This window comes from Gadus chalcogrammus, chromosome 11 (assembly GCF_026213295.1).
Source record: "Gadus chalcogrammus isolate NIFS_2021 chromosome 11, NIFS_Gcha_1.0, whole genome shotgun sequence".
In the NCBI taxonomy this organism is placed as follows: domain Eukaryota; kingdom Metazoa; phylum Chordata; class Actinopteri; order Gadiformes; family Gadidae; genus Gadus; species Gadus chalcogrammus.
Window position 1 is genome coordinate 4,196,832 of NC_079422.1, and position 21,652 is coordinate 4,218,483.

Below are 21,652 nucleotides of genomic sequence, written 5' to 3' on the forward strand. Positions count from 1 at the left end.
TATGTAAATGATTCATTTGTTAAAGGCGCCCTATCTTACTCACCAGCCCCTCCAGTGGACTGTACCATCTGGTAGGCTGATCTATCCACCGCACATCTGGGTGGACACTCCCACTTGTGGTGTCACTAGAGGGAAGATTCTGACATGGCTTCTAATGGCTAATAAACATCATACCTGGAGAAAAAATAGGGAACCTTTAACATTTCTATCATTTACAAATATATAAAAAAGTTTTGTTGATTAGGTCATCGTTAACAAAAAGCTTACTTATCATCTTAAAATGTACACAGCAAATCGCAAAGTGTTAAAATACCAGAGTATTCATGACCAGAGTAGATTTTATACACTTTGGTGTTGAATAGGCACTAAGTACATTTTTTGGGGTGTACCAGAAACACTCTTGGGTGTTGTCTCTAAGTATAATGCTGGTGTAGAGTAATTTAAGTGTTTATTTTAGGATGATGGACTCCCTGAGTGTACAACGGTTGAGTGTCCAACTATCCCGGCGGCACGTCGGTTTAGGTTTCGATTCGTCATTGGCTCGCTGCGCCTTCTCATTGGTTGAATCTAGAGACATGTGACCGTTTGTCCTCTTCCACACTACGCAGCAAAATGTTTCGGCAGAGACGGTCGAATCAATATCGCCAAGGAATTGCTCCGAGTGAGCGAAGACATTTTTGAACTTCATGGGAATGTAAACAGGTAAGAAAAGTACCAAGTGAATAATGCACAGGGTTTCTATGTTTCATAGTTAGTTGTGCGTATGTCCTTCATATAGGTCAGAAATTGTATTCATAATGGGTCTTAAGAAGGTATTAGAGGCTTAAATTTAACTTCTTCAAACCTGCAGAAACCCTGAATGCAGAATATTCAGCATTTCTTCGTCTTTTAGCTCTGATAACCAACTTATAAATGCTAACGATTTTAGCTAACGTCAAACTTAATGGCCAATGCTAATGAGGCACATGTCTTCAATTTAGCTAACGCCTCGTTAACATTTTTAGCTAATGCTAACGAGGCACGTGGCTTTAATTTAGTGGGAGCGTGTCTATGTTCCCCGGGTCCTATGTTCCCCGGGTCCTATGTTCCCCGGGTCCTATGTTCCCCGGGGTCCTATGTTCCCCGGGTCCTATGTTCCCCTCTTTGTATGAGACTGGGGAACATAGGACCCTTTTTTTTTTTTTTTTAAAAAGGGTCCTATGATAATAACCTGTTTGTATTTGGCCACCTTTTTAGATGCTGACTATTTATTGACAAGAACTTTTTGAACCTTTTATGTTGTGTCATGTGCTTTCATCAGGTGTATTTCATGCTCAAAGTATGTGCTCTCCCTTTTCAGGTTGGGATAGTGACATGGCCTCACTTCTCCTGCTGGTCTACCTCCTGCCACCACCTCCAAGTGGAAAGAAGGGAGCTGTCAAAATCAGTATCCGGGAAGCTGTGGATCGTGTAGTGAAGTTTCACAGGGTAATTGTATCCTGATAATTTTTATTTTATTTTTAAAGGTCCCATGGCATGCCGCCAGAGCTTGTGTGTTGCTGATGGATGTCACAATCTCTGTGTTGGCCAATCTACTTATCGAGTCTTGAAAACAAAATGGTGTCGACGGGTGATCTACTGATGGTATTGTGTGTATAAAATGTACTTTTTAATAAACAATCTGTACACTTACAAAGTTCTCAATGCCTCGTTTTATATGTTAATACCCTTATTGAACTACCAAAGAAGTGTCGGGCTACTTCTAGCCTTTTAAATGGTTTAAAATAGCGATTTAGTTTTTACCATAACCACTGCCCCATTGTTCCAAGTTTATAGCGTTTTGATAGAATCGGCTAAAAACAGCCAACTGAAGAAAGCGTCTATATGCGGTTTTTTGTGCTCCAAAACGAACGTTTCAACTCATTATCATACAAAACATATCCCAAATCCGTTTTACACCGGAATTCCCCTTTAATTGGTTGACGGGGACACATTTATTTATTTATTTTCAAGTTGTTTGTTACATCATATAAATGTAAAACTAAATATGGTTCTTGATAAAAAATAATTAAAGTTTAACTATAATGTTAACTATATTATATATGTATGCACTGTAACAACAGCAGCAAGAATCTAATGTGTAGACTATTCATTCATGAAGTGTTGATAATTCACCTCAAAGGTGTTGGTTGTACACCAGTCAGAGTACATTCTCACTCTAGAAGTATTAAATAATCAGCTCTGCGAAGTGCTATAAAGCACTGACTTGGAGTACATATTTTCTCTCTCTGGGGTTCTAGGTTTACACTGCAGGTGTAAGGAAGCACTGAATGAGTGCCCAAAAGTACCACTAATGGAGTACATTTGCACTCTCAAAGTGTTCAAATGTAACTCTAAATTTGGAGTACATATTTTGCTCTTCTAACAGTGTTCAGCGAACACTGAACTCTTGGACCTATACATACCCCGAAGTGAGTGTTAAATGTACACCCATAGAGTACAATGTACACTGTGGTTTTTGCTGTGTATATTAATGTTTTTTGTATTGATTAGTTCATCATTAACTTAAGGCTTGAAAATGACTTATACCTGAGCGGTATAACAAAGTGTTTCCCAAGTACTGGACTGTGACAACACATCCTCATCTCATGTAGCGCTCAGCCAACACGGTTACATAAGAGCCCTGCACAGGTGTGCCTCAGAAGGGGAAGAAGACCAAGTCCTTCCTCTGGTCACGAATCCTAACAAACTCAAAGATCTTTCATCATATAGTGTCAGATATCCTGTCCATCCAAAGATTGTAGGCACTTTAATTGGTGTTAAAAATAGGATGTCTTCAATAATATTTCTATATTTGTATCTTTTTGTAATTCTGGGACCCAAGTTCATGACAGAACCATATCAGAATCATATTCACCCTGAAAATAATGTGACAGTGACAGTCAACACAGCAACCGTGATACACTATGCATGTAATTTGGTGCACGTGTGTGTGTGTGTGTGTATGTGTGGGGGTTGGCTTAGCTCATAGAGCAGTTGGCTTGTAACCAAAAGGTTGGTAGTTAGATCCCCAGTTCCTCCTAGCAGAGTTTTGATGTGTCCCTGAGCAAGACACTTAACCCTAACTGCTCCTGACGCCTTGCATGGTTGACTCTGCCATTTGTTTGTCAATGTGTGTATTAACCGATGTAAGTCGCTTTGGATAAAAGCGTCAGCTAAATGCCCTAATTGTGTGTGTGTGTGTGTGTGTGTGTGTGTGTGTGTGTGTGTGTGTGTGTGTACCCTGATCAACTAGCCTCATAGCAATGGGCTACTTGTCTAGCTGTCGCTCATAACTTCAACTATGGGTCTGCTAGGGCACACGTAGTAGACTAGACTAGCGAAGATATGTCTATGACCCGGGCCCCAGTGAATAGAAGTAGCAGACCCATAAGCCTTATGAGTCACCTGCGTCAATCTTACAATGATACCTGTGAGAACGGTCAGTTAATACGCATTCTCAAACTTCTCATCACTGCTGGTTGTACCCACGATGCCAGTACGCAGCAATAAGGTCACCGATGTCCGGACCTCTGCATTTTTTAAAAGCTAAAAATAAAATTGGAATCTAAATACAACTGTATAAAGGATCTGCGGTTGTTACTTCTCAGAGATGAGTGCATGCTTAAACTGACTAGGCCCCCGGTCATACCTATTCCATTATTAAACTCTGACTAGGTCCCTGGTCTATTCCATTATTAAACTCTGACTAGGGCCCTGGTCATACCTATTCCATTATTAAACTCTGACTAGGGCCCTGGTCTATTCCATTATTCAACTCTGACTAGGGCCCTGGTCATACCTAGTCCATTATTAAACTCTGACTAGGGCCCTGGTCATACCTATTCCATTATTAAACTCTGACTAGGGCCCTGGTCATACCTAGTCCATTATTAAACTCTGACTAGGGCCCTGGTCATACCTATTCCATTATTAAACTCTGACTAGGGCCCTGGTCATACCTAGTCCATTATTAAACTCTGACTAGGGCCCTGGTCATACCTATTCCATTATTAAACTCTGACTAGGGCCCTGGTCATACCTAGTCCATTATTAAACTCTGACTAGGTCCCTGGTCTATTCCATTATTCAAGTCTGACTAGGGCCCTGGTAATACCTATTCCATTATTAAACTATGACTAGGGCCCTGATAATACCTATTCCATTTCAACAACACTAGCCATGAAAGGTCCACGCGTGTTTTGAAAGGGGTCAGGTGTCTGCAGTGTGTCTGTGAGTGAGGAGGGAGATAGTGGGTCTAACCTGAGCGCCGGGCGCTTTGCATTTAGAAAGGCAGAGGATGAGAATAGTAAAGCAGTGATTCCCAAACAGAAGCTGACACAAGTTAATCCCCTGGATTAGCCCTGGTTTACTGTAGCTCTCACCAACACACAGCCATTTAACCACTTACAGGGGAGAGAGATACAGGGAGGGGAAGGAATGGGGGAGAATCACTGTTAAGAGGGAGGGGGAGAGAGAGATACAGAGCAATGAGAGAATGGGAGAGAATACAAGTTGAGAGGGAGGTGGAGGAGAGAGATGCAGAGCTATGAGGGAATGGGGGAGAATACAAGTTGAGAGGGAGGAGGAGAGAGAAACAGAGCGATGCGGGAATGGGGAAGAATACAAGAAGAGAGGGAGGAAGAGGGGAAATAAAAGAAAAGGGAAAAGGGAACAGGACAAACACAACTGCCTTTACTTAAACACTATTAAAACATATAAGAACGTATATATTATAAAAGCATCGCGATACATTAACACTTGGGTAGGGTTGGGTTCAATATGTAGGTTACAGAATCCTGCTTGCATCTTTGCTGCAGACCATATGACATGGGCCACACACTGCCCGAGGCAAATCGCCTCTAGCCGGGCACCTCTCACCTCGTCTGATCGGTGCGTCACCTGGAGATGCATTGTACTCCTCGTATTCCATTACTCCAAAACAAAATACACGTGGTCTGTACGCATGCACTGACCCACATGAAAAACCTTTCGTTCACTTAGTAACTTCTGCTCTTGCTTCGAGGATCGTAGTCGCCGGCAGTGCTGTCTGGTTGTTCTAGCGGCCAGGTCGGCGCAGGGGTCTGGGTAGGTGCATGGCCATCTCCTCCGCAGTGGTCAGCATGGACTCCAATAGACCTCCTCTTGAGGAAATGTTTCATATCAAAGTTCCTCGAGGCTCACGTCCATCGAGAGTGCAGCTGGAGCCGCCGGTTGGCACGGTGAGAACACGCGGTGCGCTCAGGACGGCTGCTCCGGTCTCTATCCCCCCCCCCCCCCCCCCCCCCCGGTCAGTCCTCAGGTCATGGTCTCTGAGTCCTTCAGGTCTCTGAGTCCTTCAGGTCTCTGAGTCCTTCGGGTCCAGGTATCTGAGTCCTTCAGGTCCCGTGCTCGGGAGTAGTTATATCACCGGGAGTTACGTCATTATATCGGATAAGGTTTGCTTTGTGTTGTTCGGTTGAGAAATAGAACCCAATGCTGCTGGAACCAGCTTCCGCAACCCGGTTCAATGTAACGTTTATAAAGGACAATTAACTTTTTAATGATGACCAGTGCGCCGCAAGAGCCACGTGATATATCATCTTATAATAGTGCATTAGAATTTGACTATTTAAGTTCGAACTATAATTTGCATAGGTTTGCCTAAATTGTAGTCCTACTTCGTTTTCTAAGCAATATTCAAATATGGGTTAAAGATGAAATATGTCCATTAAATATCCCATTACGCCTACAATGCTTATGGTATTCCGCATGGCTTTGGGCCTGTAATGCTTAAAATATAGGAACTGTATAAACACAATGAATGCTCAGGTAGTATGACAAATTATATTGTAGGCTACTGCAATACTTTAACTTCCGTTATCATAACCTTTAGGCGTTATGATAATCAGGACATACCATAGAACACATTCTATCATCACACGCACACAATGAATGAACCCAATTTGCAAACAACACCATCAATCCAAACAAGGCACCTGTAGCCAATAAGGTAGGGTGTGTGTGTGTGTGTGTGTGTGTGTGTGTGTGTGTGTGCTATTCAAAAAATCGAATAATGTTTGACGGAGAAAATAATGTTATTACCGAATAATTTAAATCTTGTTTGAGCATATTTAAAATTATTACGTTAAATATAAACTTGAAAACCTCCACACCTCGACCCCAAATAGTTATGTTACAATGGGAGGAAATAAAAATAAAACACACAGAAATCCCCACATACAACAGTGAAGAAAGGAAATAACCGAGGCGAAATCTGATGAGGCGACACAAATAATAGCACAGTGTGTTTTTTCAGTAATGATGACAGTGGAACAATATATTTGTAAATGGGGTCAAACCAAACAATTGGTCCCCACCCCCCAACTTGCACCATGCTTTCTGCTTGATGGACATTTCTTGCCCACCCAGGAATGTACGTGTTCTTCCTACAATCTGAAAGACACTTTCATTGGAGGAGTTCACACATTTTCCAACACTTAGCCATACTTACTTTAAAGTTCAATATAATGAAGAAATCTTCCCTTTCTAATATTAATAATGTGATAAATAAAGGATGTGCAGATGGGTGATCAGGCTTCATCAGTAAAAACATCTCCAGCACCTTACAAAGGCTTTATCAGTCAAAACATCTCCAACATCCTACAAACAGCAACACTGTGATAATGAACACAGTATCCAACCGCCCAAAAATGAATATACTCCAAAAGATGATAAATTAAATTCATTGCATAAATAAAGAATAGTTTTTGTTGGTCAATCCTTTTGGAAGTCTGGTAAGAACTCACACATCACTCCTTTCCTCGCGTCAATCTCGCCCCCAGGCATGGTGACGGCCGGAGGACCCAGGGCTGGACCAAATCAGGGGCCTCTGAACTCCAGGATCCCTCTCCATCACCCTCACTGCCAGTGAAGAAGGATCCCCAAATCTCTGAACTCACGGGTCGCTTGGAGACAGACATGTTTCGTAGGGTCGGTGGGCTGGTGTGACGGGTGCTAGCCTCCTAATATGCGGCTCATGGAGATAGATAGAAACAGTGCTGCAAAAGGCGTGAAGAAAGGCACAGTGAGAAGACTGATACAGCCAAACATCACTGTTAGAGCATCACACATTATCCCTGTTGTGATGGAAGCAGACTGGATGTGTTTAGTGATACCTTTTGATTCTACATGGACTTTGGAGCCATCTATTGAAGTCACAATGCAGGAGAAAAAAGCTTTTCGTCCTTCCCTTTGATCCAGCGTAGACTCCAGCACCACTGTGCTGCCCAATGGGATGGGGCTTTGGGACAAGGACAATTAGAATGACAGATTACACAATATCGGTTGCATAGGCATAATAGTAATAGTATAGTGCAATTACAATAGTCATTAATGGAATTGACCAAAGCCTATATTCCAAAGATACATAGTTAGTTCTTCTCAGTGGATTAATATAACGCGTGTATTATTACTTGCGGTAATTTATGTTTAGGTTTGCAGTCATCACAGGTCCGCACACGTAGGTGGCATGTGTCCCGTTTACTGAGTCAATCATGGCCGCTGTCGCCCCCCCGTGGACGTGCCTGAAAATACACTCCTATTAAACTCAACATGATATTTTGAAGGGGCAAAAAGGTATTTATACGATGAGCATCTCACTTTTTAGTAGTATCTTATGTCCAAAATGTATGTAGTTTTCAAGTAATGCAAATATATAATATAGGAACGGAGACATTGGGGTATTTACTCCAACTGGGAGAAAAAAAACCACAATTAACTCACCCTGGTGGCCCTTCTAGCAGATGTCCAGCCTGGAATATACACACACATTTCTCCTGCGATTTTTTAATGAACATAACGTATTCAAATCCCGCCCCCGGGATTTTGATGTTCCTCGTAAAAAGGCGCGCCTCCGACTGGATGATCTTACTGAGCAGCACTCCCCCTGATGAGGCACAAACGCACGTTTAAGAAAAATAAATGATGATCAATCCCTGAGAAAATACTACAACAAAATAAGAGAGGTTTCTCTCTAGTATATGAATGTGTTATGGACACTTTTTGGACACTGAATGTGTTTTGGACATTTCTTCCAAATAGGGGGTTACATTCTGTAAATTCCATGTACAATTATGCACACACACACACACACACACACACACACACACACACACACACACACACACACACACACACACACTACAACTTTCCAATCAAAGGTCATTCCGTGGCACCTGTAGCAAACTTGAGTAAGCGGTTGTAGCTGGGCAGTCTCCTCCACGGTCCAGAGCCTTCCTTTCCATCCTCGCCGACACACTGGCTGTTGTAGAGCTCATAATGCTGCAGCATCTCTTTGCTCCATGAGGGATTTGGAAGACTCAAGTCTCTCGGCTGTGACTGAAACGGCCAGGACAAGGTCTGTGTTGGATAAACAAGCACATCACAGCCATCCAAACGGTTTATTTACAGCCAACTTGCCAGTTTAAAAACTCCACTTGAAATCATACATTAATCAAGAAATACTCAATCGACTGAGAAAGTATTTTCTGCATTGATGTATGTAATGTCGACGTACCACCATGGGCCGTATGAGGCCTTTCGTGAATGGAGGCAAGCGATGGTTCACCAAGGTTTTGGAGATTCGACAGAGGATACTGGCCATGCCCACACTATACCTTATCACCCTGATATTGTATTGAATATTACCGACACCGATATTGTTTTGATTCGCAAGAGCCTTTCGTTAGCGACAAGGTGGATTGCGGTCAGCGAGTGATCCTATGTTGTCGCTTCTTCGCTGTCACAACCAGGACATTGATCCGACCGAGTGATCAGAGGATGAGGAATAATACGCTATGACGCTACGCCTGTTAAGTAGTATAATTTTTGTGTAAGGACCGTGTGTAGTGACATTGAGATCTGTCATCGCCTACCGGCTTTTTCTCGCATGAGGCTTCCGGTGTGAGCCGAAAAACACGGACAACGTCATACGGGTCCGCCTCCACCCTCGGACCCTTTCCGGTGTGACACAGTGTTCTGCAAACCACCATGAACTCAGGGGGCGCTGTTGGACATACTCTGCAACATGCACGAGTTTAAAGCAGGGGTTCCTTCCCAACCTTTTTTGTTCCGAGGACCGGCATATTCATAACAAAAATGTGACGGTCAATTTGAATGCATCTATTTTAGATACATAGGCCTAATTGTATTCGAAAAGGTGCCGAAAAGGAGGAGCTACACATGCCTGGTGGCACACACAGACACACACGCCCTGGATGTCAACAAGGAAAACCAGGCCATATCTTTTTTAACCAACCATCACTATAAACGAGTAACCCCTGACTGCAGCTCGCAGATCGAGGAGGAGCTAAATGTGGGCGGGCTTAAACGTTTAACCCCGCCCACATTTAAGGAAAATTCCGCCCAGTATCATGCAAGTGCCCCTGACTGCAGCCCAGCCCGCAGATCGAGGAGGAGCTAAATGTGGGCGGGCTTAAACGTTTAAGCCAGCCCACATTTAATGAAAATTCCGCGCAGTATCATGGACCAGACGGAAATACGTTCTCCCGCTTCTGTCTTTGGTTTATTTGACTTAGCTAATATAATTGTGTACGAGTGTACGAAATAATATGTGTCAATACTAAAAAAGACATTTGAAATGACAAGTTAAAAGTAGGAATGTCTAAGTCTATCAAATGCATGAACCCTTTTCCATATTACCGGTAAGTCATTGTGCTGTGCTGTGCTGTATTGATGTTTGAGAATGTGCTGCCGGATCTCCGCCACCAGATGGCGCCCGAGAGGAAAAAACCATGGGTTAAACGTTTAGACCCGCCCACATTTAGCTCCTCCGCTCAAAAGCGGGAGAACGTATGATACTGCGCTGAATTGTCCTTAAATTTAGCTCCTCCTCGATCTGCGGGCTGCAGTCAGGGGCACTTGACTGAACCTGGAAGAACAAAAGTTTAACAGCCAGACCCGAGACTGTACAAACCTCATGTAGACCAGATGTTTATGTTGTAAGATTAAATTGATTTATTATCCACGTTAGTTTGTAAAATACTTATACTTCAAGTGTGCTGCAAGCATGGTATTGAGACATACAATTCCAGTTCTTCCAAAGGGAGGTTATCAGGTTTGTCAAAATGAACTATCATCCAGCAGGTTTGTCACAAAAAACAATTATCTAGCAGGCAAAGGTTATCAGATACAGAATGCGGAGTAACTGGTTGAGGAAAACACACACACACACACACACACACACACACACACACACACACACACACACACACACACACACACACACACACACACACACACACACACACACACACACACACACACACACACACACACACACACACACAATTATTTGGCTTTAGCAATGCTGCAGAGCTTCCTGTAATGAAAAGAGAAGAAAAATCAGTTATTCTCAAATCACATTTGAGAACTTATTTCAATTCAACTCAGAGTCTTAAGTCATAGGCTGGCATTTTTAGCTTTTATTTTTATTTTGGAATATCTTACCGTCCTTCTTCCTTGGTCTCATCTACAAATGTACAGATTGCCTTGTCTCTATCCAGAATTTGCAGTTGTAAGATTTTGATCTGCTCCTCTGCTTTATTTTTTTCGGCTTGGTGGCTAGCTGTGGACAAGGAGTACAGCAGAAATGTTACATTATTTATAAAAACATAATTCTGACCCATAGAGGACAGAGTTGCACACAAAAACAATGTTCACTACACAATCATCTATCAAGTGACTTTTACTGGATTTTAATTATTTAGTCCATAATACCTCATAAATATCTTAAACTTCCCTCAACCAGTCATGATAGCCAACTTTTTCAAATGAAGATTGTCGGCTATCTGTCTGAAGCATTTACTTAATAATCAGAAATAAAAACCAATGAAATAGCATTTCAGAGGCGTAAGACCAAGAATGATCTATTTCACTTGATGAATGAAAAAGTTAATATGATGTAGATCGAATATTATCTGAAATATTAGCCACGTTTAACTTCAATTAAAATAAGGTATCTGTGAGTGTTCCCATTACAGCCCCTCATACAGCCTTACCGTTGACCTCAGCTAGAGCCTTTGTGCCGTCGGCCTTGTTTCTCTCAGCCACTTCCTGGAATACACACAACATCAAGAAATCTTATTCAATACAACACCAAATTGTAAATGCAGGAAACAGGGTTAATTACCTTTACCAAAAAGGTGTGAATTCCCAATGTTTACTCAGAGGAACACACCCAGTTCAACCAAGACCATACAGTCATTGGTATTTCTATTGAAGCAGTGCATTTCAGAGTTATTGTGTCTTCCTTACCTTGTCAGTGTTACAGATCACTAGGGAATTGGTCATTTGAGCTACAGATCTACTGAGGTCCAACTTATTCTTATTAAGTTGATCTTTCTGCTTTGTGAGAGGATCAAGCAGCTTGTTCAGATCTTGTATTGTGTTTTTCTCCTGAATGATGGAGTGTTCTTTCTGCTTGAGCTCGGCGGAGGTCTCCAACATGCGTGCTTTAAGACTCCGCAGCTCCAGCTCCTGCCGAACGGCCTGGTATATCATCACCACCATCACACTCAAACTGAGGAACGCCATTACAGGCACGATCTTCATCTTGGCAGAGGCAAGAAAAGGCAACCAGCAGGTTGTTGTAGTTGATGCTCCTCTCACTGTACATGCAACCCAGCACTGACAAGTGTCTCCCTCCGAAGGCACACCGCATTCAGGGGTGGTTATTCCACCTGTAACCGGCTCCACCTGCTGAACCAGATACCTGGGCGTGACCAATCATAACCACTGGCACTTCCTTGTTGGTCCACTTTTCTCTTTCTCCATCCAGCTCCCATTCACTATATCCAATCATTTATATTAAAACGAGTGCTGCCTTTGTCCTGAACATTTGCTTCATATGTTGTTACATTCTATTTTTATGAGGTTGAAGCATATTTTTAAAACTTTAAACCCTGCTTTCCAAAAACACTGACATGAATTGAACATCCCATGGTGACTAGCGCAGTGGGCGGGCACAGGTGGTACAAAGCCAAACATTTACACCTTCTGGCATACTTCCTTTACTACTCCCCTCGCCTCGCTTACTTTTATTTACAGATTGCATAAAGAAAGTTGGTATAGGCCTATTAAAAAATAAACGCTTTGGTTTATTGAATTATCTGAAGAGTATATAAGCGCGTCGCTACCAACACAAATTCGCAAGCAAGATGAGGCTCAACATCTTGCTGTTTTTTTCAGTACTTGTGAGTTTGGGATTGTTTTGGACGGTGACCCGACGGAAGAGGGAAGAGGAACGACTGCTCAAACGCAACAAGTTCCAGTTCATTAAACTCAGCGTCAGCGTGGACGTGCTCGGTGAGTACAAAGTGGAGATCTCCAAAAAGCAACCACTTATGGCCAAGATTAAAGAAGAACTCAAGGCACTGGAGAGTGAAGCGGCTGATCACCTGGCCAAACAGACGGCAAACAAGGCTGAAGTGGAAGCCTGTGAGAGTGCTAAGGTAGGTCAAAGCTTGAGACACACTCATATCTTTGGGATACCCCTCATATCTTTGGGACACCCCTCATATCTTCGGGACAGGGGGTCAATCGATATGGTGGGACTGGCGGGTTGATCTCAACCGTTTTGTTTGCAGTGTCGGTAAATTAGGTAATGTCCATAGATAACCATTAATTTGTCTCTTATACACCCGACCTAACACTCCATATTGCCCGGTTTAGATGTTTATGATGAATGATGCGATGTTTGTATAGCCGTGTCATTGGGTGAAGCCGTGTCATTGGGTGAAGCCGTGTCATTGGGTGAAGCCGTGTCATTGGGTGAAGCCGTGTCATTGGGTGAAGCCGTGTCATTGGGTGAAGCCGTCATTGGGTGAAGCCGTCATTGGGTGAAGCCGTCATTGGGTGAAGCCATGTGATTGGCTGAAGAGGTCATTGGGTGTCGCTGTCATTGGGTGAAGCCGTGTGATTGGGTGAAGCCGTGTGATTGGGTGAAGCTGTCATAGAGAGAGAGAGAAGCTGTCATTGGGTGAAGCCGTCATTGGTTGAAGCCTTGTTATTGAGCGAAGCTGTGTGATTGGGTGATGCTGTCATAATTGGGCAAAGCTGTCGTTGGGGGAAGCCGTGTGATTGGAAGATGTGATTGGGTGAGGCTGTCATTGGGTGGAGCCGTGTGATTGGGTGAAGCTGTCATTGGGTGAAGCTGTGTGATTGGGTGAAGCTGTCATTGGGTGAAGCTGTGTGATTGGGTGGAGCTGTCATTGGGTGGAGCCATGTTATTGGGTGAAGCCGTGTGATTGGGTGAAGCCGTGTGATTGTGTGAAGCCATCATTGGGTGAAGCCGTGTCATGGGTGGAGCTGTGTCGTTGGGTGGAGCCGTGTGATTGGGTGGACGTGTGTGATTGGGTGGAGCCGTGTCATTGGGTGGAGCTGTCATTGGGTGGAGCCGTGTGATTGGGTGACGCCGTCATTGGGTAGAGCCGTGTGATTGTGGCCGTCTCTTAATGGAGTCAATATAGACGTATAGCCAATTCTTGTAGGCATTCAAATTCACGCTTGCCACACTTTTCTTTGACGAAGAAGAAAATATACCAGTACCAGTCTTAACAGTTATCATTGCAATAAAACGAATGGCATTACTAGCTTTGACATCGTTCTCGGACCATGCAACTGATGCCTCAAAGAACTTGCTATAGGCAAGGCCAGGCACATTTATTTTAAACTTGCTATACCAGTGGATTACATGGTTGACCTGGATACAGCAGGCTGGTCTTGAGTTGCATCATGTATCTATTACATTCATGTGTTGGGGGTGCTTAATTTGGCACAGGAAGTAATTGGCAAACTAAGCTAATGCGTAATTGGGATATAATATATTGTATTTGTATCCTAAAATAAAATATCCTTGCATCTCTTTTTAACCCATAGAAACAGATAACAGATGAGGCTGCATCACTTGAGTCTGAACTTGGTAGCAAAAAAGGTAAGTGACCAAAACACTTCTGTCAACAGCACGCAAGTAAATTTTACTAGGGACACTGGGCAAATTTCTAAAATCTATTTCTAAAAGGTTGCATTACAAGAGTTTTATAATTGAGCCCTATATCCACAGAGGAATTTACAAAGCAGAAGGCCAACTGGGAAGCTGAGGTTGCATCTCTAAATAAGCAGATAAATGAGAAAAGCAAATTGTGTGACTTCATCAAAACGGATTCAGAAGTGGCCAGGTACAGTAACGACTATAGCAGGCAAAGTCTGGACTCTTCATGCCACGGATTTAACTGTATCTTCAACCCCATACATCATGCTGTCGTCTTTTAACTCTGTTATTTTAGGAAACTGTGTGGTGTGCCGGATCCTAAGCCAGATGCAGTAAAGGACCCCAAGCCAGAGGAGGCCAAGGCAGAGGCCCCTAAGGCAGAGGCCCCTAAGGCAGAGGCCCCTAAGCCGGAGGAGGCTAAAGTAGAGGCCCCTAAGCCCGAGGAGGCTAAGGCAGAGGCCCCTAAGCCCGAGGAGGCTAAGGCAGAGGCCCCTAAGCCCGAGGAGGCTAAGGCAGAGGCCCCTAAGCCCGAAGAGGCCAAGGAAGAGGCCTCTAAGGCGGGGGAGGCCAAGGATGAGGCCCCTAAATCATAATGAAGTAAGCCTATTTTAACAGTTTTTAACTTATTTCGTAGTGGAAATAGTGCATGATGTCTGAGAAGGTTTACCTGAAACAATCCTAATATGAGTTGTGAAATACTAGGTTTATTCAAGGCTGATATTTACTTTTAATTCGCACAAACTACACACAAAGGTTAAGGGATTCATACTTTTTCAGAACTGAGTTCATAAGCTGAATGTATACACTTTTCTTCCTTCCTCGCCTAAATATACTTCTGAGGGTGGGTTTCCTGGGCATTTTCCATAAAGGGTTGGCTTGAGCTGCCACGAGCATTGTTACTCCCACTAACATTTTTACCACACCTTTGTATAGCAGTTGAGCATTACTCATCTAACCGTTTTTATGAATGGCAATGTAGTCTGTAGCTGATTGTAGTGGCTACAGTTACAGATCAAACACATCCGTGTGTGTGTGTGTGTATGTGTGTGTGTGTGTGTCCTGTATTCAAAGTCGTCATGTAAATAGGATGCAAGGACTCCAGGCGGATCTCTGAAAGAAGGAAGTGAAGACGGCAAGCAGAAGGACTCCACTTTCTAGGAGAGTTGGACCTCTTTATATCCAAACACTATTTCGGAAGTTCAACACCTTAACTAATAACCCAGGATTCCCATTTGAAATGGACTCCCCAAGTTCGACCAAACTCCACCATGTCGCCCTGAAGTTATTTTTCTCCATGGAAGTGTTCTGTTGCTCATACACTGGTGCAAACCCGTGTATGTTGAATAACTTTGTCTTCGTCTATACATCTTTTTACATAGTGATCCTCCCTAGGGTGTATTGTTTACATACAATCCACCTTTACACCTCCATCAGCCATTCACAAAGCCCCATTGCCCCGTTAGTTGACCTGCTAAAACGACACTCTGTGCTGACCTGTCCGGAAGTCCAAAAGAAGTTAAAGCTGTTTCTGTTTAACTGTAAGTCCAAAAGTCTTATGGGCTACTCCATGTGTTTCTGAGTTAATTTTCTAATATGGGGAAGGGGATTATTTTGTACCAATTATATATTTTCTATATCTTCAATTGAGTGGTTGGCCTAATTGTCATGCCAACCAAATCACTTAGTAATTTACATATCCAGAACTATTTGATTTGTAATGCTATATGTATGGGACTGTCGGATTCGTATATATATTTCTTGGTAAAGCCACCTGACTTTCATAAATGCACTTGTTTATATTTGAACATCAACATCATAATGCTTTGTCATGAAAATAAATAAATGTTCTTTATACAACATCCCCCAGTGTGTCTGATATTTTTTTCCTCTCCGGTCACCACTCTATTTTCTGCCCATCAGACTCCACCCAATACATTCTACCCCCAGGCCCCCTATTAGGCCGGGACATGATGACTCCCTTCTGCCCCAGCGGGTTTACAAGGTCATTTTACAGGGGTTGCAGAGAGAGGGTGAACAGTCTCTCATTTCTCTAATTTCTCCTTTCTGCAAGCAACCCTAGAGCAAAAGACCATAGGTGAATTCCTTGCTCTCATAATGGCATGATTTGGTTGTTTTGAGGAGGTGTTGTCCCTAGTATAGTGGGCCCCTTTGAGGAAAGTTGGCTATTTAAGGCATTGTTCTATGCTGGCTGTGTAACTGAACCGGCCATTGCTAGTCTGGCTCTCCAAGCCACCGTTGATGTCTTGATACATCTAAATGAATATTATTTTATAGTGTGGATATTTCTGGACATTCAAGCAATCCATGTCACTCTTGCATTTAATGAAATAAAATGCCCTCAAAGTTCAATGTGAACCTTTCTATAATTATTCACATTGAATTTGATTGCATGCTCTGTGGGCTACTAACTAATGTAAATTATTTTGAAAATATATTTTCAGTACAGTTCAGTGGCCGGAAAAAAAACACATACACACACATACACACACACACACACACACATGCACACACACAGACAATTACATAAGGCACAATTGATGCAAAATCATTCATTGAAAATAAATTGTCAAGCAAAAATATAGTCTAAAGGAAAAAAAGGACTTGGTGAAAAGGAATGTTTTGAGGTGTTTTTTTGACAATGGCTGGAGTACTGGTGGTTCATCATAATGAAATACACAGCTGAGAAGTTAGCATGTGTTAACATCCCACAGTTCTGTCTGCCTGCAGTTACCATATGTGATGGCAGTATTGATTGATTGATATTGATCCGTTTACCAAAGGTCATCTTGACAACCAGAGGTCACTTCCTCTATATACATTTGAACCCTGTAGACTATATTTCACTACTTGTATGAATGTATATCTAGTGATTAAAAACATGCCAAAGAGAGCTGCCTCAGGTAGGTTACGACACACTAACCAAACGTAATTATATGAACTTGAGGCAAAGAGTATAACACAGCAGGTAAAGGTAGAAAATATTTTTGGGCAAAACAATGGGCACATCAAAGCACTGTGTAGGTAAGTCGAAAAGTACCTCCCGATGTTGAATGGAAATAGATAGACCAAACGAATGGAATGGAACGCTCCCTACTTAATGAAGTGACTCAATTCAATTCTAAAACTTTGACCTAGATTTAGAGATCAACTGAAAGTTATATCTGACTACATCTGTGACCGTGTGTGGTGGATGTTGGGTAGCTCACACTCTGATGAACATTACATCTATTGATTAGGCTAATGTTGGGAGGAAAGGCTCCAGGCCAAATCAGTTGATCAATATCCAACTAATTACACTGTGAATGTCAGTGAGTGTTGGTGGTACCCTCCACCAACACTCAAGTTCCAGCCATGTATATAAACCCTGTCCCGCTGCAGACTTGTTCACACATTCATACATTCAGGCAGCACTGATGGACGATGGGACACTGACAAATACAACTCATACATGGAGTTTTCACCATTTTGGCTCTAACATTACATTAGCAAATCTAATGAAGATGTTGTTTTTTATCTATTTAACCTTTTTTTCATGAGGTTTCATTAGGTTGAATCATCTGTTTTGCAAGATACCTGACACACAACATACTTTAACCTCACAACAAGACATATTTAGGCCTCAGATTTTTGACAAACAGTATTGAGTAGGAAAAAGGAGGAGGAAAGAAATGGACCTGGACAAAGCGATGTGGTATGTAACTTCTTTGTAACCTTTGTTTTCTGCATGTTAAAATACAAAATGTTTCTGTCCTCATCTACACTATGGTCAGCTTTTGTGGAGTTCTGCGCCTCTCTGAACACCTGTTGAGTGAGGATGCCATCCGGCCAGTGCACACACCCTGTGTACTCAGACTACCTGTTCAGCCACTTACAGCCCTCCCCTCGTCAATCTAATGTATAATAGTATGTATATAATGCTCTCTTCCGAATAGTTCTTAAATACAAACGGATTGTACGCCTCTTTTGTGATCTTTTTATTTGCTCCCTTTCGATCATGATTATAGTTGCCCTTTTGTACAAACACATTTATTTTCTCTTTCTTTTGTTCTTGTTCTCTCACAGGTCTATCAAGTTATGAAGCATTCCTGGAATTAACTTCAACACCAAGCAATACTTTATCGAACTGCAAGGAATCATATAAGCTAGAGGCTGTGTGATATGTTTGATATTCGGTTGTTCTCCTGCGTTTTCACGTCAACTAAATATCAGACATATTCCTACAGATTCTGGCACGTTAACATCACCTTGATCCAGCTCACCAAAACCAGAACATCTGCATACATTATGTGCTTTATTGTCCATTTGTTTCTTACTTATTTTAGACCATATGTAATCCTGTAATTAATTTAAAGTGATATTTTTTATGAATTAAGAATATCATGTATGTCCTCACATTTGATTGTGCAATCGTTATCTTTCCTTATCATAGGGTGCTATGTAGTATTTGCAGTTCCTTAATGTCTTTGAATGGATTATCCAAAGAAGCAAACCCGTAGGTAATTGTCTTTGTCAGTCAGGCTGTCACAAAGGCAGACAGGCTGCCGTTTATGTATATCCATGTTGCATGAGTAAACAAGGTTGAATTTCCTTTTTTTTTTACTGACTTCCTTTTTTTTTTACTGAATAGAAATTCAATAGTCTTCAAACCTGCTTGTGTTGTGTCTTTGAATCTTTTCTTGGAACGTAAATATGGAGGAGATCAAATGTTGCCGAATAATAAAACCAACAATTACATTAGGTTGCCTAGCACTTTGTGCTTGCCCCCCCTTATAATATAATAATAAAACGAACAATAACAATAGGTTGGCTTCGCAATTTGGGCTTGGCCTCCCTTATAATATAATAATAAAACAAACAATTACAACAGGTTGCCTTCGCACTTTGTGCTTGGCCCCCTAATAATAATAATAATAATAATAGTAAAACTAACAATTAAAATAGGTTGCCTTAACACTTTGTCCTTGGCCCCCTAATAATTTGCTCATACAGCAGCAGGTATAGTATTCTGAAAAGAGATATTCTCATAGCACATTTCACTTACCAATAGCTGATGGATTGCTTATCCATTTCTAACTAACTGACACTCAAATAATTTAATTTTCTTACCTACAGAACCTTTTTCATGAATATATCATACCATATATCATACTAGAGTTTTCGCCCGCACGTTGTGTGCGCTCAACCTCTAGTTGTAATTAACAGGGGTAATTGTTCAATGGAAAGTGTAGTATACCGTGCATGCTAAATCAATTATTAAATAGCCTTTACTGTTATTCAGGGCTGATAAGTGCATTGATATTTTAAAATGCAAGGCAACTATTGTTAGTTAGAAAATAATAATCATCATTGAGATTAAACATTTCTTCCAGTGTCCTGGCCAAGACAGGCAGTAGTAGCCTAAAGTTACACATAGCATACACACAAAACATAAGAAAAATAAAACAACTAAAACAGTCCGCAGGGGGGAAGGGGGATATCAATATTGCAAGACATTTGGGGAGGCTCAAGGAGCAGAATAAAGTTTAGTCTTATGGGGGACTCTAAAGACATAATTCACCATAGCCTACTGTGTTATTGACATGTTTTCGTTGTGTTATAGAGACAATGTCTCTTTAAGATCACGTCACTTGTGGGTTGATATGCCGGTCGGCCTGATGTTTGAATTTAACAGTTTTTATATGACAAAATGAACGACCTGCCGTTGCTTGTCGAGGTGAGACATTTTCTCTTCCCTTATTTTATCGCAATTTATATAGTCTACATACAGAACGTCTTACCTGGGAGATTTTGTCGATGTCAGAGCCGTTATGTTTGCTGCCTTTGTGTTGACGTGCTGTGTGTGCGCGTGGTTGTGTGTGTGTGTGCGTGTAGTGTGTGTGTGCATGTGTGTGCGTTACCATGTATATCATAAAAATCAACATATCTGTAATCCGGGGCATATAAAGACTGGGATCAGAAGATAATTATTTTCTCTCCATTGAAACCCATTCATATTTTTCGATCTCATTTAATATCTCCCATGGGCTCTACCGGAAGGGGCGTGAGTTTGCCGCTCTATACGCGTTCGCGCTTGGCACATGCGCACTTGAGTAACTGGTGCAACAGGCCTGCTATTATAGTAGTAAGATCAGTGTTCTATGTCGTATAGGCTTCGCCTTTTAAGGCTATTGTGATTGGGTTATCAATAGGCGTGAGCCGTAGCACTGAAAAATTTGTGATCCCCACCCACCAACAGCATGGGCCTCAATCACGTCCGCGGGTCTCATTCACATCCGCAGTTCGCAGATACGCGGGCGCCGGCGGACGTTTGGCTCCCATTTTCTTCAGTGTTCCTAGCATACTGAATGGATACGAACATGGACTCCAGGACGGTCAGCATCCGCAAGTCATGTAACACGGGTCACATCTTGCCTCGTGACGGCCATGAATTGTGCGAGGGCTGCCTGGGGCATGAACATGCCCTCTTGGCGCTCTCGCCGCTCTGCCTGTGTCAGCATTGTAAGATGCTGTCAATGGAACGCCGACAGCGCAGGGCTGACACTGCCGCCGCCATCGCTGAAGGTGCCGACGACTTCGCCGTCCCGCTCGACGATGCCCTCTCCCTCCTCGCGAACTCGGAGTCGGACGACTCCGACCGCGGCGAGGAGGGGGCGTCTCCCCCGGCTTCCCCTCTCCGGATGGAGGGGTCGGAGCCCGGGGTAGCATCATTGCCCGTCTCTGCCGCCACCTCCCTTCCAGTGGTTGGGGCTTTGGTGGCAGAGCTTCCGGGCATTATCGCCAGGGCAGCCGCAAACCACGGCCTTGCGGTGCCCTTGCCTCAGGCCCCCCGATGCCCGGACCAGCTGCATGGAATCTGGGGGCTCGAGGCCACGACACGCCCCGCCAGTCTCGAACTCATCTGGCCGATGTTTCCCGCCATCAGACCATACTTCAGTGGTGCTGTGGCGGAGCCCGGGAAGCTCGGAGCCCCGGTGAAAACGTTCATCCAGGTCACGAAGACGGAGGGTCTGACAGACCGGGGTTACAGGGCGGTACCGCCGCTGGATCCCGCTCTGTGCGCTGTCCTTGGAGTGAAGCTGGGGCTCGGCGGCCGCCACCCCACTCCCAAAGACCAGCCGACGGCCAAGCTCACGGACAGGGAGCATCAGTGCATGACGCAACAAGAGGCTGTCATGAACAACATCGCCCTGCTGGCCCATGACATCTCCACCATGGCGGCCGACCCTCATCGTCTGGCCAAACTGCCGGCGTCATCCTCTGCCTCTGCTCCACCGGTGCGGTAAGAGCGGCGCCGCCAGCAGCTCCTCCTTCTGGCCCCCCGGCTTACCAGCCTCCCCCGGCTTACAAGCCCCGCCCGCCTCCGTCGCAGGCTGCGGCGAGCGGCCAGCAAGGGCCCGGGGCAACGGGCTCATGGGGTAATGCCCCGCCCCACAAGCGGCGTCTATTACGGGGCAAGGAAGGAGCGTGTGACAGCGGGAAACACCTCTTTTCTAAAGACGGCTGTTTTCTCCCCACGCCCCAGTTAACATCGGAGCCTGTCGCCCCGGCCATAACTGTCTCACC

At 43.4% G+C, this 21,652-nt stretch overlaps 4 protein-coding genes across 6 annotated transcripts in view; 1 reads left to right on the forward strand and 3 right to left on the reverse strand.

Moving 5' to 3' along the window:
* rorc (RAR-related orphan receptor C) overlaps positions 1-5,242 on the reverse strand; it is an 18,507-nt gene extending 13,265 nt beyond the window's left edge. Inside the window, exon 1 of the mRNA XM_056602768.1 lies at positions 4,900-5,242. Within this exon, the coding sequence (XP_056458743.1) occupies positions 4,900-4,951 (52 nt within the window). The 5' untranslated portion in view covers positions 4,952-5,242. The remainder of the gene's footprint in view (positions 1-4,899) is intronic.
* Positions 5,243-5,332: 90 nt separating this feature from the next.
* On the reverse strand, positions 5,333-9,394 carry them4 (thioesterase superfamily member 4). Of its 2 annotated transcripts, none has more exons than XM_056602720.1 (6): positions 8,934-9,394; positions 8,235-8,418; positions 7,783-7,945; positions 7,473-7,583; positions 7,176-7,300; positions 5,333-7,058 (listed from the first exon to the last, which is right to left on the reverse strand). In XM_056602720.1, the coding sequence occupies exons 1-6, from the start codon at positions 9,048-9,050 to the stop codon at positions 7,015-7,017; spliced, it is 744 nt and encodes a 247-aa protein (XP_056458695.1). In that variant the 5' UTR covers positions 9,051-9,394; the 3' UTR covers positions 5,333-7,014. The 2 variants fall into 2 exon arrangements, with proteins under 2 accessions (XP_056458695.1, XP_056458696.1); XM_056602721.1 differs by having other exon boundaries at positions 5,336-7,058; positions 8,576-8,998.
* Positions 9,395-10,016: 622 nt separating this feature from the next.
* Positions 10,017-11,777, reverse strand: si:dkey-87o1.2 (uncharacterized protein LOC796684 homolog). The gene is made up of 4 exons (XM_056602722.1): positions 11,335-11,777; positions 11,079-11,133; positions 10,528-10,645; positions 10,017-10,399 (listed from the first exon to the last, which is right to left on the reverse strand). Exons 1-4 carry the CDS (start codon positions 11,629-11,631, stop codon positions 10,369-10,371), a joined length of 501 nt encoding a protein of 166 aa, XP_056458697.1. The 5' UTR covers positions 11,632-11,777; the 3' UTR covers positions 10,017-10,368.
* Positions 11,778-11,903: 126 nt separating this feature from the next.
* On the forward strand, positions 11,904-15,991 carry zgc:174935 (uncharacterized protein LOC796019 homolog). Of its 2 annotated transcripts, none has more exons than XM_056602719.1 (5): positions 11,904-12,530; positions 13,957-14,011; positions 14,141-14,255; positions 14,364-14,665; positions 15,155-15,991. In XM_056602719.1, exons 1-4 carry the CDS (start codon positions 12,237-12,239, stop codon positions 14,659-14,661), a joined length of 762 nt encoding a protein of 253 aa, XP_056458694.1. In that variant the 5' UTR covers positions 11,904-12,236; the 3' UTR covers positions 14,662-14,665; positions 15,155-15,991. The 2 variants fall into 2 exon arrangements, with proteins under 2 accessions (XP_056458694.1, XP_056458693.1); XM_056602718.1 differs by having other exon boundaries at positions 11,909-12,530; positions 15,140-15,989.
* Positions 15,992-21,652: the final 5,661 nt, after the last annotated feature.

Coding starts and splice junctions, on each gene's coding strand:
- zgc:174935 (XM_056602719.1), top strand. CDS start 12,237: ATGAGGCTCAACATCTTGCTGTTTTTTTCAGTACTTGTGAGTTTGGGA. Junction 14,012..14,140: donor TGAACTTGGTAGCAAAAAAG/GTAAGTGACCAA, acceptor CTATATCCACAG/AGGAATTTACAAAGCAGAAG. Junction 14,256..14,363: donor ACGGATTCAGAAGTGGCCAG/GTACAGTAACGA, acceptor CTGTTATTTTAG/GAAACTGTGTGGTGTGCCGG.
- them4 (XM_056602720.1), bottom strand. CDS start 9,050: ATGGTGGTTTGCAGAACACTGTGTCACACCGGAAAGGGTCCGAGGGTG. Junction 8,419..8,933: donor CCTCATGCGAGAAAAAGCCG/GTAGGCGATGAC, acceptor TATCCAACACAG/ACCTTGTCCTGGCCGTTTCA. Junction 7,946..8,234: donor CTTACTCAAGTTTGCTACAG/GTGCCACGGAAT, acceptor GTGCCTCATCAG/GGGGAGTGCTGCTCAGTAAG.
- si:dkey-87o1.2 (XM_056602722.1), bottom strand. CDS start 11,631: ATGAAGATCGTGCCTGTAATGGCGTTCCTCAGTTTGAGTGTGATGGTG. Junction 11,134..11,334: donor TGATCTGTAACACTGACAAG/GTAAGGAAGACA, acceptor TGTGTATTCCAG/GAAGTGGCTGAGAGAAACAA. Junction 10,400..10,527: donor GAGACCAAGGAAGAAGGACG/GTAAGATATTCC, acceptor TTTTCATTACAG/GAAGCTCTGCAGCATTGCTA.